General features: G+C 36.2%; 1 protein-coding gene across 3 annotated transcripts; it reads right to left on the minus strand.

Annotated features, from left to right (window-relative positions):
* Positions 1-2127: 2127 nt before the first annotated feature.
* On the minus strand, positions 2128-17439 carry POLR1C_1 (DNA-directed RNA polymerases I and III subunit RPAC1; the record flags this gene model as incomplete). Of its 3 annotated transcripts, none has more annotated exons than XM_051214269.1 (6): positions 16533-17439; positions 9297-9579; positions 7225-7582; positions 5349-5500; positions 3732-3808; positions 2128-2381 (listed from the first exon to the last, which is right to left on the minus strand). In XM_051214269.1, exons 3-6 carry the CDS (start codon positions 7486-7488, stop codon positions 2260-2262), a joined length of 615 nt encoding a protein of 204 aa, XP_051067420.1. In that variant the 5' UTR covers positions 7489-7582; positions 9297-9579; positions 16533-17439. The 3 variants fall into 3 exon arrangements, with proteins under 3 accessions (XP_051067420.1, XP_051067419.1, XP_035587320.2); XM_035731311.2 differs by having other exon boundaries at positions 2260-2381; positions 7225-7554; positions 16781-17439; XM_051214268.1 differs by having other exon boundaries at positions 2128-3808; positions 7225-7554; positions 16781-17439.
* Between the last annotated feature and the right edge of the window lie 1777 nt (positions 17440-19216).

Here is a 19216-nt window from a genome sequence, read left to right on the forward strand (position 1 = left end):
CGTAATTCTCTTCCAACCATCTCTAACACCGGTTAGCATCGCACGACGTGGTAATCGGTGTTCAGGCATACGTAAAAAGTGGCCTAACCATCTCAGTCGATGAATATTCACAACCTCATCAACTGATTTACCATCATTCCCTAATACCCTGCGTCGAACCTCACTATTACTTACCCGGTGATCTCAGCAGACTCCAGAAATATTTCTAAGGCATCTGTGGTCAACTACTAGTAGCTTACGATGTCTTCTACTCTTAAAGGCCATGTTTCGCTGCCGTAATGTAAAACAGAACGGACTGCCGCGCAGTATACTCGTCCTTTTATTGATAGACGGATATCTCGCCTTCGCCAAGGGTAACGTAAGTTGGCAAAAGCCAAACGAGCTTTTCGAGTCCGTGCTGAGATTTCGTCCGATACCAACCCATTAGGGCTGATCAGACTTCCAACATAAATGAAGTTGTCAACGCGTTTGACTACTTCACTCCCTATCCTTAGTTCATGTGTTGACACAGACCAGTCCTAAAGCAGCAGCTTGCATTTAGAGGGAGAGAAGCGCATTCCAAACATCCTGGCATTGTTGCTTAGTGCTACCAAAAGGCTCTGCATTTTGTCAGCGTCTTCACCAAACAGGACTATGTCATCTGCGTATTCTAAGTCGATAAGTGGACCTCCTGGATGGAGATCAATACCCGAGAACTCAGTAGACGAGAATGTTATTTCCATTAGTAGGTCTATGATGAAATTAAACATAAATGGAGAAAGTACTACTAGTACTGCTCTAATAATAGACCTAATCCTAAAATTGCAGATTTGTCATGATATAATTGCCTAATCTATAAAATCTTACGTGGAAACCACATCAATGTCTACACTGACACATCATATCGTAACAGTTACCAATATATGATGGAGAACACATTCAGGCTAGAGATAGAACAATATATTTAATATGAGTAGCAACCATGCCTACGAGGTTGAGCCATGATATCCGATCAACTCGAATTAATTCGATTCATTAATTCCGCCTTCTCCATCGTTGGGTCTTCTCTGCCTTAAATGTTGAATATCTATTTCCCCAGTTGTTTCGTGTTCAGCTACGAGGATTGTGTGGTTACGGCCCAATGCCAATACAGACGTTCGTATTGAAGATTGTGACTTCGATATTGGTCGACAGTTGTTTTTAATTCTTTAACTGTAGGAATTCAACCCTTACTTTGCCGGTCCTCGCTTTTGCGTCTGCACCAGATCCTCTATGTTCATCGATGATACTGCACAGGTACATGGAAAACTCCACATTTCCAAGAGTTCCTCCACCAAATGTGATTGAGTCGGTGTTCTCCGTGTCGCATTTGAGGGCCTTGGTTATGTTGAAGTCTACTGGTGCAGAGGATCCTACTACATTAGGTGTCTGCATCTGTGTTTGTTCGTGTGTATGGGATAGAAGGGACAGGTTATCTGAGAATTACAAATCTCCTAATTGATTCCGATCTGTTCATTGTATTTCGTGTTTCCTCTCCAATGTCGAGGTCTTCGTAATCTAGTCGACCACCAGAAGAAGCGAAATTGCATTTGCTTAGGGAAAAGCTCAAATGTTTGTCGCAGCCAACCAGTTACCCGTGTTGTTTATGACATGTTTAGTCTCACGATATCAACAAACGAGGTGCATGTAATAAATTGTTGACCAAGTAGTTTTACGTTTGACTGAGTTAGTTCATTCAAAATTCGAGTGATCAACTATGTGAAGCACAAATGAAAGGTATTGTAATAGTATGCGGATATATTTCTAGTGCCAAATAGGTCTAAATTTACCGATACGTCCTTCTTACTTCTGTCTTGGCATATATGCATGTGACTTCTGAACAGAATAACTGTACTGAAACGACTCAAAGATTACTTAATTAAGGATGAGCTAAGTGTCTATAAAAGAAGACATATTCTCCCCCATCAAAAACTACCTAGTTACATAATTTACAAACGAACTCCTCATACCAATCAATAAACTTTAGCAACTACAAAAGTTGTAGTCTGTTGGAAGTTCTTGTGCTTTTTCATATGCATGGTTCAAAGTATTGTTTTGACTTTTTCTGGAAATATTTATTTAGGTTAGTTGAGCTAGAAAAAGCACATTATCGTTATTAGTATTATAATTTTTTCAACTTTTGAATTGTTTTTGTACAGTTTCTGTTTTTGCAACAGTATTAGAAATAGTCTAACAAAATCGAGGCGAAAATATACAATTGAAAAGAAGAAAAACAACTCATTATGATGATTTTCTAGTACTTCTTGAAATTTTCATTGCTGATATGAATGTTTGCTTCATATGTTGAAAACAATCCCGTAGACATTGGAGACCATTTCGTAGAGCATCGATAGCTGAACCTTCTGAAGTGTTTAAAAAACACATATGTTTTCATTAATTTGATGAATGAATGCTATGTTATGCTTAAAAATTGATTATATGACTGGGTACGTGACCGTCAACTAATAGATACTACATTCGAATTCAGTCCCACTAAGAATAGTAAGTATTAGTGCTACTAGATTTCACATCTATGCTAACGATGTAGGGGATTCGAACGCATAACCACTAAGTCAAGATCTTGTACATGTACGCACATAACCTGATTCCAAACCAATGGTGCACATGGGCTCTTGGATCCTGAAGGAACAAATGGAGTATGAAACTATCGTTAGTCACTGGTTAAGATGGTATCACATTTATGTTGCCACACTGCCTTGTGGACTAGATCTGAATGTCAAAAACCAGGGGATGACCCACAGGAAAACCACCTGTTTCGGTTTAGGCACCCCAAGAATACAACAGCTCACACAAAAATTAAACGATAAATACATTGTATGGCGCATGTATATTTTGGTACTCCATTGTATCAATGCTTATGCATTTAACTAACTAAATAAATAAAATAGAACACAAGTACAATGTAGTAAACACAAACGTTAGTTGAAATTATAGGGTTTCGGAGATTGTTGAGTTTCATTAAAATACTGAACCGATGTAAGTTATACTACCATTGAAGAGCCGGAAGCACTCGACGATCGCCTCGTCCTAGATCTAACTTAGATCGGTTCAAAATTTTAATGAAGTAAATGTTAAGTTCCGATATCTCAATATAAATTGATAGATTTATACTACAATATTTAGGTAATTATATCATAAACATGTATTAAAGTACGTTTGAAAGAATATCAATACGGGTGGAATGGGTATAAAGAAATGACATAAATGGAGATGAGAAAGTTAACAAAATGTAATAAGACGGGTGAGAATTAAAAGATAAGAAATAATTCGACCTACCACTACATATCACACCACCTAGAGATCTCCAGCTCTTAGCTTCTAAAATCATAAGGAGCATATTTGCACATTCACATACAACTAGAACCAATAGTTAGTGGTCCTAAACACTGGATTCATATCACAGAATAACTTTTTTCAAATTATTCTCAAAATATTCTTACTCATATCGTCCTTGTGTATCAAAATAGACAATGACTGGGTGGTGTGATTCACTTATCTTAGTTCGTATACACACTCACGATCCCATTGGTTGATTTGTTCTTCTCACCTGGAAATCTTTCGTGATATTCTTATCTGACGACAGAATAGATCACATACTATTAACTTTAAGGGAAGATAATTTTTTAGAAAGTTTGAAGTACACACATATTTTATACATTGTTCAATAAAGCCGAGTTTTCAAAATAACTTACTTTTCATTTGAATGTCGAAATTAATCATATCCTCTAAAGGATGGGGTACACAATAACCGCAAAAGCTAACCGACTCACTGGAATGGAAGGAGAGTGAGACATATTAAACTATGTAGTATAACTGAAACTTAAAAAGACATCATAAAATACCATTAGATCAAGTTGTTTAAAGAAGACGGATAAAAAAGACATAATTCCTTGTACAGAACCACATTATTTGAATGACAGCTAAAATATGTCAAAATTCTATCTACTGATTTGCAGTTTGTTCATCATCCATACAACAGAACCTAAAAACCTGATGGCACATGAACATGCTACTGTTGACCATCATAGACGAAGTTTGATGATAAAGATTTTTACAGTTTGTTGTACTATTTGGTTTCTTTATGATTAACAAAATTAGATATATAGTATCGGAAATCGGATCTGGAAATCAAACAGATATTCCACAATTCGAGGAATCAGTGAAAACTAGGAGTAAATAATATTCATCATTTAGGACATTAACTATGTGATCTTCAGGTTCTGTAATCAGTGCGTTAAGATTGACCTACTGGGGGGGTAGGGTGTAACAGTCAAACTCTTAATTTCGAAAGCCCTGTCTTTACTAACTAATATCGCTTTTTTAATTAACCGAATAGCTTGATAATAAGCACTGTACTGACATGTCAGGCTAACAGAGTATAGAAGTAGTTTATTGTTCATTGAAAGTTCAGTTGTTTTTGAGTAGAAACCAGTTTATGAAGAAGGTAGAATTACACATTACTCAAATATACAGTTATGATCTTGATTTACATGTATTCCATAAAATATACGAACACTTGGAGCAGATTCTTTATCGAAACCATTCATTATTCAACGAATATACCTTTTCTGAATATTACTAGCTCACGGCCACAGCATAATCTACAACAGGATCTAAACCTGGTTATCTAGACTGAACTACGTCAGCAAGTGTGGACTTATTGATTGGAGAAATGAGAAATTGTCATGATTTATGTTTGCAGACAGGTGGCATGGCTTAAAACGGAGGTGGAGAAAACGAATTTATTTTTTCATGCAAAATTATAGTGTCGTCATAAAATATAAAAAAACCCATACATTAAATACATTATTTACACATCTTCCTTCAATCGCCCTTTAAATACTTCATGATTCTCCCAATTCTGTTTTTATTACAATTGCTCTCTGATTCCCATCCTGTTCAATCTTCTGTTGAAAGGCATTCCACTTCTGATTGCTTCTACATACTGTTTATCTGTCAGAATAAGTAGCATACACTATAACGTAGCTACATGAACTTTCTATTTTCTGAATACTGAGTATTATTCTTGACTTTCCATTCTTTAATTTTATTTGTTCCTCATGCAGTGGATTTCTCATATTTAGATTTCCGTTATAGTAGATATGATTTTCTCTTCTTTGCTGATGTAAAATGTAGCAGCTTGGGCTGATACACATTCGTGTCAAGATCTCCTATTAACGATGATTAACAACACTGATATGAATAAAATACTCATAGAACAGCCTATAGTTATATTATAAAAATTAAATACGCATACTAACAAAACAGTACAAATGAAAAAAATATGATGAGTATACCAGGAGACTTACTCTCGTAGAATGCAATATCTAAGCGCTAAACCTAATGTATGATCTTCTCCAAAGAAAGTAAATGTTGCACGTGATTTGTCATGTGTGATATGCACTACTTCAAGCCCAACTTCACGTCCATTTAAATGACTACGATTACCTTTAGGAAATAACTGTAATTCCAAATAAATCAATAGTTAGTTTTCAAACAAGAATTACAATAAAACATGCTATCAAAACATTATAAAATGTGAAATTCAGTCGTTAGTACGATTAAAGAAACAGGCAACATCTGCACAAAGTTGGAAAAACCTTTATCCATTCGTTTACTCATACTGTTACCAATTAAGAATGGATGATTTTAAAAACGGAAATTTTTTTATCGATAATATGGAAACGGATGCAAATGTTATCAGGGTTAGATTTTGAATAAAATCACTTTTTAACAAACAAATGAACTAATAAAATTACGAGTACACAAAGAAACTTATGCTTGATAGCTAAAATATATGTAAGAAAATTGATGAGTTATTTAAGATAAAATCATCCCTACGGTTAACATGAATATTTTGATGGTTACCAAGAGCTCTATACTAGCTCGTCTAATTGATACTGAGCATTAAATTGAAATAAACAAGACCCTTCAAGTTATTCAGTATCATCCAACTTTTCAGATAATTTACGTATACATCTACCATGTAGGATTGAAAATACTGGTATCCTTCATATTAGATCGGATAGCTCACATTTGGAGGGAATTTATAGAACTGCTCTTATCTCATACGTAGTGTATTCTTGTTGAACTGCTTAACAACTATGTCACTTCCATAACCAGTGGGACTCAAACGCGTTGCATCTGTAGGGAGGGGGAGTTACTTGTTGCACAGTATCGCAAGTTTATTGAAGTTAAACAATGTAAGCTTTTGGGTTCTAGCTCAGTAATCCAAGGGCTCATCACGAAACATGAAGGTCTCGAATTAGACTACGTTATGTGAGTTCGTGGATGCGCACTGTTGAAGAGTTCCGTTCTGGGATGAAACATGTGTCCAATGTTTCTTGGTTTCCAATAGTTGTTGAACTAAGGTCGGTTTTCTGACTTCAAGAACTTACCAAACAATCTACTTTAATGTATTTGATTTTATTCTTTGGGTGCGATAAAAGTTTTACTTGCTTTAATCCTAGGACTATTCACTTACTTACCTGTTCATCATAATTTTAAAGAATAATCTACAATTTCGATTAATATTTGCTGATTACCTGTCACTTAGTTCATACTTATACTAATCATCCGCTGTAAAGTCCATTGAAAATAAATATATCTTCATTTTACTTTTTTTCAGTGGATATATCCTTTTGATAAATTCATAAATTGCATTAGATGTAAATTATGGTAAACAGCATTTTCTGCTTTAGGTCATCAGACCAACCTGTTAGTTGGTCATGAAGGAATTTTAACAGCTCACGGCTTTTCAAAGTATCCGCTGATGTTGTCTAAAAGGACAACGAAGACCTCACTTATAGGGTAAAACATCTTCGAAATCCTAATTGAGAGCTTAATTATCTTACAATGGAACATAAAAGCATGTTGCTTAGCTCAGTGCTCACATTGTACTTTTAGACAGGTAGATTTTATTGATAAACTAGAAGCGACATATAGTGGTGATCAATATTTAGCTAGTAATATATATCACACTTACATACTCAATAAAAGTAAGCCGCTATTTGGACTACTCAATGGATAAGAAAACACTAAACACTGACGCAATAATTAATAATAATAATAATAATAATAATAATGATAATAATAATAATAAATATTCCACTTTTTTGAAACTTGAGACATGCCGAATTTCTTTATTTTCAAAAAAAAATTACAAAAGGACATACTACGACTTACTAGATTTTTTTCAGTTGTATGACTTTCAGTGTTATCTTTAGGTATATCAATGAGTGGTTTACACTCCTCAACGTGATCTCCAAAACCAGGTGTTTCTGTAACAGCCATATAATGTGAACATTTGCTAATCATAACACCTAAAGCACAACGGACTAATGATGATGGAGGGCGGCTACCAGGAGCTATCGTTTCAACAGTGAAAATACAATGTGATGAATCCATCCCAACGAAAATAACATCGTCACGGAATTCAGGATGACGCATATGTTCTCGAGAACCATTATCTAAACGAGCATTATCGACAAAGGCTTGACCAGTTTTTGAGTTTATCTAAGATAAAAAGAAATGTAAAATACAGCTAGTAGGTGTAACTTTTTGTTGGATTCCACCTCTAAATTCAGTCACTTTATATTGAGATATAGAACTGGATAACACTTTATTTTACCTGCGAAATAGTCTTTATACGTTAAAAAAGATTAATTTTACTAAAGTAGGCATCATAGTGTAAAATAAAACATATCATTAGGTAGGGAGTGCACTTTACAAAATAGAAAGGCACAAATCACCCAATGATTCGGTTATGCGCCCACAAGACTAGAATACAACTTTGAGTAAAGTGCTCGTAAATAATTTTCATTTGCTTCTTAGTCTCGTCAACAACGAAGAGACTTTTCCAAAGATTAGTAAGGCTTTTTAAATTATCTGTATGGTCAAAAAACACAATAGCGGTTAGGATTTCTGGCTTTCAACCAGGGGGCTCGGGTTCGCCTCCCAGCGTGATATATTAACCCCCAAATGCCCTGATGCGGCCGGGAGTGGGAAGAGTTTTCTTGCCCTCTCGAAGTGCTCTCACATGGCCACGCGTATACAGCCACTGCCAAGAAAGTCCTACTCACTGCCTCCTCGTGGTGGGGGCATTGAGAGGATGAAAAGCGAATGTTTGGCGCTTTGGACATGGAGGATTCATCTAGAAGATTTGGAAAACCCTGATTCCAAACCAATGGTGCACATGGGCTCCAGTATCCTGAAGAAAGAAATGGCGTATGAACCAATCATTGGTGACAGGCTACCATGGGACTGCATTTCCTTACGTTGCTCCACTGCCTTGCGGATCAGATCTTTAAGTCCAAGGCTCCGGGTGTGGTTCCCTACGAAAACCACCTACTTCGGTTTGGGCACTCGGGCAGTATCATAGCCCACACGCGAATCAAGTGACTTGTGTGGCGCATATGTATTCGGTGCCCCTTTGTATCAATATTTATGTTCAAATAAGTAAAATAAATAAATATTATATAAAACAATTAGTCCCATTGATAAATTTCGATAACACAACTACGTCTTCTCATTACATTATCGAAATATTATATAGAAGCAGAACCAAACAGATGAGTATAAATGTAGTTCAGTAAAAAGTTGCAAATGCATGCCGATATCAGGGTTTTAGTTATGCATGTTGTATGTTAGGCATTGATGCTAATCAGCCCCTTAAAATAAATTAAGCGGAGCTTAAAAAGCGAATCCTTTATTTGTCCAACGATCAATCACTACATGGCTATGACGTCACAAAAAATTATCCATCTTGTGACTGAGTTGGAAAACGACTGGATAGATATGAGACTATGTAAGACAGTAGATCCTAGTAGGATGCTCTAAATTGCTTTTGATAGTGACCGTCAATAACAATCAAGACATTACGTTGTTCTAGATTGGCCCAAGAAAATAGAAAAATAAAAGTGAATGTTATCAAATGGGTATGGGTTATTGGAATTGTAATAGGGGTGCGAGTAGTATATCCAATAAGCATTGTCATTTCACTTTAATTGTGTGGCGCATATATATCTGGTGCTTTCTTATGTGTTCAAATAAATAAATAAACAAGAAAATAAACGAACAGCTTAGATAATCTATTGGTTTCTCCTTTTCAGCACTCTAAAATATGGACGCTTGTTTTACCAGGTAACTGTCTATATGTTTATGTACAGGGCTATGGGACTAGCCTTATTGATCATATCTAGTTGCTGAATATCAGATGAAAGGACTGGTAAGATAAATCATTTAAGGTAAATACTTACTCCAATCACACCAGATGCAAAACTTTTTTGCAACTTAACTGCCTGTTCTCCTTCAATTGTACGAAGAAGTTTGATAATTGGATGAAATTTATAATAAGCTGCTGCAACGGGTGAAAATTTAGCATGATCCCGACCAATTCCTTTCACTGCAACACATCGAGCTTCGATTTCATCACCAAGAGCTAATTTATTGATAAGTATTGTTGATGATACTGGGATAGGAGGATTATTGATATTAAAATGATCCTCCTGACCGGTTAGTGGTATCCACTTGAGATCCGAACTATTAAAAATCAAAGTGTTCAAAATAAGGCTTTTGTGAAGTGCATATTTTTTATGCTTGTCGTTCACTAGTAACCAACTTTATGCTTTGGCTTAAAGCAAAAATCAAATTATGGAGTCGGTTAATTCTCACTTACCCACTATAGTGTTGATATAGTGGTCCAATATTTTATCGGTGCTACGTGATAGGTGGATGTGGAGAACACGAAAAGATTTCATTTATCATTACGGTGGATACACAGAATTGAACACATGATATCAGCGACAATTTAAACTGCTTTATTATCTGATTTTTATATTGAAGGTGAATGCAAGACAGTTTTGGAGCAACATTTTGTGTGTAACAAGCATCAAATATTTCAAAACCTGCTAAATTTTTACTTAACGCTAAACTAGTACTCGGTTAGTTTTAGTATGACACAAGTAGAAATGTAATACCTATATTAGTGGATTTTTACGCTAGGTGATAATATTGTAACGTCATCACTTCTAAAGCACGATTTAGATTAGTAGTCCAGCGTGCTTGGTACCTGTGTGGTTGCACCACAGGATTGAGCTGTGCTATTCAGATTGTAGCGTTAAAGCCTATACGGCGTCTGGTTCTCCTGTGAAGCGGGACTGAGACGTATTGCTCGGGTTATAAAATTTAAGCCTGGGAGGTGTCTGGCTCTCCTGTTAAACGGGATTGAGATGTACTGTTTGGGTTGTCACGTGAAAGTCTGGATGGTGTCTGGTTCTCCTGAAAACCAATGTAAAATTATCCTGGCCCACAAGAGCATATTATATAACTATGAATGCATCTTACGATGCTCCACTACCTTTTGGGGCAGACATTTAGGTCAAAGGCTCCGGGTGTGGCCCCCTAAGAAAACCACCTGCTTCGGTCTGGGCACCCGGACAGTATCACAGCCCTCACACAAACCAAATGCGATTTGTGTGGTGCATATGTATCTGGTGCCCCCTTGCACCAATACTTATGTGTTCAAACAAATAAATAAAATAAATAGTATTTCGTACTCACAGCCTACTTTAGTGTTTTAATCTCAACTTTGTCTCAACCAGCCATAGGTAAAGTAGAGCCTGGCACACGTATCAGTTCAAGTTGCCACATCACATTAGCACAGAAGAAATAAATTATCAAACCAAATCCCAAAGTAGTAAGATTAACAGTAGTACTAGTAGTATAAAAGACTAGATGTCGAAAATAAGAAATGCATAAGAAGATAACGGAACTCAGAACTTGAAAGAAGGCAAGAAGTGGATTCATTTGCGCCATTGGGAATTATGCTGAGCCATGTTATTCAAAGTCTCTAACCACGGGTTAGGATGGGCCCCAATCAAGCGGTTCACACCCAACCACAAGGCTCAGTTCGATTGTCAAATTCATGAACTGATGCCACCATTAATATCTTTGTTTCGTATGCCAATAGTTTTTTTTGTAAATTACGGGTTTATCTGTTTCTGGTACAAAAATTTTACAGGCAATATAAGCACCACGTGTCATTACATAGAAATAAAGCGCCGAACGTAGTAATGATTACCAGAATAACAACCTCTTAGTGTATTCATCCTGTAATAACTACATTTTATGGTTAGCCAAGTGCTTCGTAACGACGACGTGTTCTAACAGACTATCACTGTCGCAAATGTAACTCTTCAGGTGGGGGAAATAGCAGATAGTTAACTATTTTAGGGATTATGACCAAACAAGTAGCAGGAATAAGCCACTTTAAAAGCACAGAATGCCTTAGGATTTTATGGTATTTCTGAGAGATGAGAAGGGAAATCACCTATAAGTAAACGTAGCAAAAATACATCCCGTGTATTTCAAGGGTACACATTATTATTCATGGAGAGCACAACAAAAAAGCTACAGCATAATCGCCAAACACTCAAATTTTGGGATTTATTTGACAATATCTTCGGTCGGTGGACCTTGCGATCTCTAGAACACTACTTAAAAGAGCCGTATTGAGTTCACAGATACTAACACAACTATTCTACATTTCATGGAGCCATATCGTGAACCGCTCCTCCTGCTATAAATAAAAATAATATATTTGTAATATCCCAATGAATAGAAAATTGGATTTTCTGACGTTTCGTGACTTAGTGTAAGTCACTTCTTCAGAGAATAAATAACCAAATTAAAATTAATCCAAGTTTAAATAGTACAACGGAACAATGCAAGAATAATATTTGATCAATCAAAAAACAGGTCTGAACAAGTTGATGTCATGTCATTTCTGTCAAGGTGATTCACAATTGATATGTATGTAAATTTGTGTGTATGTATATGTGCATTGTTTAAGAATGAAAACTTGTGTGACCTTTATGGTAAAAAAGGATAGAGTTTAAATTTGTAATATGATAGTGTGAACTTGTGAATACGATCAGACTGAATGGCTAGGATAGATGGTTCAAGTAGGATGTATGGTAAGACCTTCCTTTCTATTGAGAGAAGTAGGATTAAGCATTATATGGAACGCCTCAGCTACCCTCCTTTCTTTGTAGTTGGAAAAGCCTTTTTGCAATATTATATTTTTAAAATCGATTTGGTGGTTGTTGAAAATGGCATGAACTGCTATTGCCGATTTAATTTGAAGTTGGTTCAATTCTACAGGATTGTTAGGAGGTTTCTTTGTGTACCTAATATGTTCTTTGGCTCTAGTCACGATTTCGCGGGATGACTCTCCAATATAATAGGCATCACAATCGATACAACCTAATTTGTAGACGCAGTTCTGTGTGAACATGAAAGGGATTTTGTCTTTCAGACGAACTAAAGTATTACGTAGTGTGTCCGTTGTTCTGTAATACACTTTGATTCTGTGATGTTTTAAGATTCTTTGGATTTCTTCTGTTGTGCCATGGCGGTATGGTAGAACTACAGTACCAATCCATGACATTTCATTCGAATCATTATTATAATGTAATAAACTGTTTTGTTTTAATATGCTTCTAATAATCTTCATAGGGAAATTATTAAATTGTAAGATGCTAACTATATTCATTTGTTCTTTTTGTTTGTCTTCCTCTGATGTGATGATCTTGTTAGTTCTTCTAAAAAGATTTAAGGCTAGCGAGATCTTTGCACTGAAAGGATGTGCTGAATGGAAGTCAATATAAAGATTTGAATGTGTCGGTTTTCGGTAAATGGATAGGTTTAGACTTCCATTTGGATTTCTTTTTACTAAGCAATCCAAGAATGGTAGCTCACCATGTACATTTTCATTTTCATTCGTGAATTTGATGTGCGATGAAAGTGTATTTATTCGTTTTGAAAAAGATCTTAGATGAGTCTTTTTTATAACAACAAATGTATCGTCTAAATATCTAAGCCAAATTCGTGGTATAATGTTGTGGGCGAAGATATTTGATTCTATGTATGCCATAAAATGGTTGGCTACAATCGGGAACACGGGGGATCCCATTGCTACACCGTTAGTTTGTTTGAATAACATACCGTTAAAAGTAAATAGCTTTGAATTTAAGCAAAGTTTTAAAGATTTCATGATTAGACTGATGCTCAACGGACATCTGTCAGGAAGAGTATTGTCGTTCTCAATTAAACCACTAATGAATTCTAAGCATTTATCAATGGGAACACTTGTGTATAAAGAAACGACATCAAAGCTTACCATGATTTCATTCTTCTCGATGATTAATCCGGATAATTTTGATTTCAAGTCATATGTGTCTTTAATTATATTATGTAAGTTGAGTTGCAGTGGTTTTAATATGTTGCTTAAATATTTTGATAATGCATATGTTGGGGTGTTTGCGAAGTGCATTAAAACCACTGCAACTCAACTTACATAATATAATTAAAGACACATATGACTTGAAATCAAAATTATCCGGATTAATCATCGAGAAGAATGAAATCATGGTAAGCTTTGATGTCGTTTCTTTATACACAAGTGTTCCCATTGATAAATGCTTAGAATTCATTAGTGGTTTAATTGAGAACGACAATACTCTTCCTGACAGATGTCCGTTGAGCATCAGTCTAATCATGAAATCTTTAAAACTTTGCTTAAATTCAAAGCTATTTACAACGGTATGTTATTCAAACAAACTAACGGTGTAGCAATGGGATCCCCGTGTTCCCGATTGTAGCCAACCATTTTATGGCATACATAGAATCAAATATCTTCGCCCACAACATTATACCACGAATTTGGCTTAGATATTTAGACGATACATTTGTTGTTATAAAAAGACTCATCTAAGATCTTTTTCAAAACGAATAAATACACTTTCATCGCACATCAAATTCACGAATGAAAATGAAAATGTACATGGTGAGCTACCATTCTTGGATTGCTTAGTAAAAGAAATCCAAATGGAAGTCTAAACCTATCCATTTACCGAAAACCGACACATTCAAATCTTTATATTGACTTCCATTCAGCACATCCTTTCAGTGCAAAGATCTCGCTAGCCTTAAATCTTTTAGAAGAACTAACAAGATCATCACATCAGAGGAAGACAAACAAAAAGAACAAATGAATATAGTTAGCATCTTACAATTTAATAATTTCCCTATGAAGATTATTAGAAGCATATTAAAACAAAACAGTTTATTACATTATAATAATGATTCGAATGAAATGTCATGGATTGGTACTGTAGTTCTACCATACCGCCATGGCACAACAGAAGAAATCCAAAGAATCTTAAAACATCACAGAATCAAAGTGTATTACAAAACAACGGACACACTACGTAATACTTTAGTTCGTCTGAAAGACAAAATCCCTTTCATGTTCACACAGAACTGCGTCTACAAATTAGGTTGTATCGATTGTGATGCCTATTATATTGGAGAGTCATCCCGCGAAATCGTGACTAGAGCCAAAGAACATATTAGGTACACAAAGAAACCTCCTAACAATCCTGTAGAATTGAACCAACTTCAAATTAAATCGGCAATAGCAGTTCATGCCATTTTCAACAACCACCAAATCGATTTTAAAAATATAATATTGCAAAAAGGCTTTTCCAACTACAAAGAAAGGAGGGTAGCTGAGGCGTTCCATATAATGCTTAATCCTACTTCTCTCAATAGAAAGGAAGGTCTTACCATACATCCTACTTGAACCATCTATCCTAGCCATTCAGTCTGATCGTATTCACAAGTTCACACTATCATATTACAAATTTAAACTCTATCCTTTTTTACCATAAAGGTCACACAAGTTTTCATTCTTAAACAATGCACATATACATACACACAAATTTACATACATATCAATTGTGAATCACCTTGACAGAAATGACATGACATCAACTTGTTCAGACCTGTTTTTTGATTGATCAAATATTATTCTTGCATTGTTCCGTTGTACTATTTAAACTTGGATTAATTTTAATTTGGTTATTTATTCTCTGAAGAAGTGACTTACACTAAGTCACGAAACGTCAGAAAATCCAATTTTCTATTCATTGGGATATTACAAATATATTGTTTTTATTTATAACAATCAACCGAATGCTCAATTTTTTTGAAATTATCAAATGAAACCTTGGTAACGACACCTACGCTCCTCCTGCTGTTTTAGCAAACAGCGTTTGGTAATGAAACCCAAGATAAACAATGTGTTATATACTCGACCTACTATAGCCAGTGTTCCGAAATAACATCAACGATTGAATAATGATTTCTCAAGTATGCTGTCCAACTTTAACACTACCAATATGATGTCGTTCCCGAATCTGGGTAGTTATCCAGGAACAGCGATGAACAAATATGGAAAACCTTTGAGAATCCTAAACTCAGAAATTACGTTTTGAACTTAACCGCACAAAGTTAATCTAGCAGTCAAAGGAGTTTTAAAATGGAATGAGTCGCTTCGGGTTCTGTTGCATGGGTCAATGTAGACAGTAATTAGTTGTTGTTTTCAGATAAATGGACAGATGGTCTGACAGATATTTGATGTCATTGTCCCAACCTTTGAATCTTCTGGATCGATTAATACGCGTGTTAGTCAGACGAACTACGTGTTTTTAATCTGAGTTGTTAACGCGTGGTAGATTAATTACTGACTTGGTATTTAGTGTAGAACGAGTAAATCGCATACGCAATAAAATCGTTCATTGGTCGTCCTTGGCAAGCTAGCATCCCATTAGTGTAAAGGAGGGATCGGATGCCATTTCAAGTATTAATATACGACGATTGATTTCATCACCAAAGTCCGACCGTTTCAGTTTACACTACCAACAGAATACACTCTTGTATAACTGTTTCTAAAATTGGTGAGATTGGAAAACTTACCATAACCTTATTACCAGCCTGAAACAAAAGGACGTAATTGCATCTGAAATACTTCAAGCTTATAATAAATTTCTCGGAGACAGTTTTCTAACAGTTCAGTCATGTCCACTAGAACATAAGCAGTCCTAGTGTAGGGGGGAATAGGACAAGATTCAGATGAATTCGCAACTACGTCAAGAGCTGTAGATTGTATTTTCTAGAGCACTTAGTCGATCATCAGACGTTGGGTGGTCCCTGGTAAGACAAAAAATTAAATATCATTCTTTCATCCTAATTTCACGCTAGTAAGTAGATCACTTAAAAAACAACTCAGGATTATCAGACATCCAGTTTCATCACTACAGTTGTTATGTACGTAGATCATAACTAACAGCAAATTTCACACTAATTTGTACTTGAGCAAAATGCAAAAGTCAATGTGTCGAGATGAGTACAACCATTAAAAAGTAGAGAAAAAGTTGGATGAACATATATGAGAGTAAATGTATTGAGTAGTGGAATGGATTGACGTCTGAGTACTAATGATAAAACCGGTCACGCTGATCGAGAACAAGTCGTTGAGAATATGTGTAACAGCACAACACAAATTTAGTTTGATGGGAAAACGGTGGGGATGACTGGAATTTATTCGGCGAAGATATGATTTTCTACGGACTATAGTGAATTAGACTTACCAAATGGCATTATATCGCAAGCGTGGTACATAAATACTAATCAACCACTTAAAAGCCTAATACAGGAAAGAGATGATGATTGTTGTTTAAGGATGAACAGCGAAAACTTGCTATTTTCTAAATTATCCGAATAGGAGTCAACAGTGAATTAATTTGGACTAGAAACTTTGTAACAACGTATACCAAAATGGCTTTCTTGTGCATGAGAAACTAATGTAACTGTGAGGGAAATATAAAAACAAACCAACCTGTACACTGGTAAATACTGAGCCACAGGTAAAGTGTCATCCTTATCTTTTCCAGATTTATTATGGGAATCTTTGCTAGAATGTGTAAAACCAACGCGCATATCATATACTAGGTGTTCTTTAGGGTCAAACCCTGATAGGTCGTCGGAAGCAGGAGGCTTTCTTGTAGGGAACAAAAAATATTTGGGGTCAACAGCGAGTGGGATTAAGCCAAGGCGATGACACATAACCTCGTCCGGCATGATACTCGTGTTCTGAGAAACATAGACCCTTTCTATTGCGAGAGAAGGAACTTCAGAGACCAAAATTCGCCGAACTGCATTGGCGAAGGAGCAATCCAAATTAATCATATCGAATTCCATTGTATCAGACTCCTCGCCATGACGAATAATTTCCACGTGGAATTTTTTCTTAAATACACTTAGGCTCCAACGATCTTCTGCACCATGATGGTGGAGCACTCCGTGATCCTTTAACTCATAGCACGTCTTCTTAACTAGGGATTCCATGAGGTACCGGTCGTGACCAAAAATCCGCGTCTACCAAGGTCGTCAAATCACATACCTCAGCAGGCTAAAAGTAATTGACAGAATATTTCTTACGTTATGGGTTTGAATTAGGCGAAGCGGTTCTTGGATAACTGATATACAAGTCCTTTACTTGCAAACCTAAAACAACTGAGGATTCTAACTCTGGATGTTGCTCGACGATCAGTTCTATTAACTGATTTGTCTACTCAAATGGTCCAAATGATTGTAGCAGGAATAGAAGAGGCTTTCACTTAACGGGCTTCCGTGTTCAGTAGCACTTGATCACCAACACCTTCAAGCAGGAACCTAGGTATATTAACGATAAAAGAGGAGAAAGAAATTGGTAAATCATAGTAAGATACTGAAGATGCCACAGGTATTTGGAGTTTGACAACGCTTTAACCAGTAACACTTTCTACTATGAATGAGACACACTAAGTGAAATCAAAAGACAGAAGAGAGGAGGTTCGAAGATATATTTGATAGGCTATCAATATGTCGAGGATCGTCTGATCTAATCTGGCTAGGGATTACAGAGAATGTTGAACATGGAGTTCCCACTCGTGATCTTTTGCGGATGCATGACTGAGGGTCTTCAGTTAGGTGAGTCAATTCAAACTAATGTGGTCAGCATCCAATGTCAAAGACTTACAGAGCTATTTATTTTGGGGATTTATTTGCTGCTACAATACTCTCCTTAGCTCTTAAGAATAGGTCAAGTTTCCTCTTAAAGGAATCCTGGGAAGTCGCTTGGACTAACTTATCCAGCAGCGAATTCCAGCATCCGACTACTCTTAAGGAGTAGAAGTTGTATCTACAGTCCGTTCTCCTATGTTGTATCTTCAATTTCTGGGTGTTACCCCTGAGGTTAGCGTTGGAACTAAGATTAAGTAGGATGTCCAGAAGTGTTAAAGATACTGCAAGCCATTAGAAGGTCACCTCTAAGATGCCTATACTCTAATGGGTAAGGGTTAAGTGATTGGAGGCACTCTTCATTAGGTTTACATTTGAGTCCTCGAACTGATTTCGTGGCTTGCCGTTGGATACGCTCCAGAGAATTTTTATCCTTTTGGAGTGAAGGAGGAAATACTATGTTTCCGTACTGTAAATGGGGACGAATATAACTACTGAAGATTATATGGGAAGTTCTTCCGTCAAACTGTCCAAGAATGCGCTTCAATGTTACCAGTGCAAGATTTGCTCGGAAGGCAATTTCGTCACAGTTAGCGTAAGACTTTGAATTGTAGGGCACCGGGACTCCTAAATCTTTTTCTACTTGGGGTACTACTAGAGAGGAGTTTCCTGAGTTGTAAATGTGGTCTGCGACATACGGATTCATCAAGATTGATAAACTCTTGGTTGTGAACTTGGTGTTCCTCCAGGCAGGATCGTATGTATAAGGCTACTCCACCCCCAATTCCTGTTTTTCTGTCGTTGCGAAACAAAGACATCCCAGGTATTGCTAGCTCCTGGTCCATAAACTAAGAAGATATCCAAGTTTCAGATATTCCTATCAAATGAGCATTATGAGCATTGCTAAGTTCGCGTAGCTCATCCATTTTATTTGGCAGACTCGCGGCGTTCATGTATAGCCAGCTTTTGCTTTCAATTTGAAACGCATGAGCTTCTTCCAGTATATCTTTATGAGCCTTAAGTGAATGAACAGGCAGGGAGATATATCATAGGTCAGTCTTCAGTCTTTAGCCTTTTTCTTAGCCACTCAAACGAAGGTTCAAGAGGTAAGCAGTTTACTAATTCTGCCTAGTGAAATTTCAAACATTAAACTTTTTAGAGAAATTAGAGAACTATATATTTGGGGAGATATTAATAATAATAATAATTTATTCTCAAATAACAGTTTGTTACGTGAAGCATGCCAGTTTACAGGCAAGATCAAATTGATACA

This window comes from Schistosoma haematobium, chromosome 2, assembly GCF_000699445.3.
Source record: "Schistosoma haematobium chromosome 2, whole genome shotgun sequence".
NCBI lineage: Eukaryota > Metazoa > Platyhelminthes > Trematoda > Strigeidida > Schistosomatidae > Schistosoma > Schistosoma haematobium.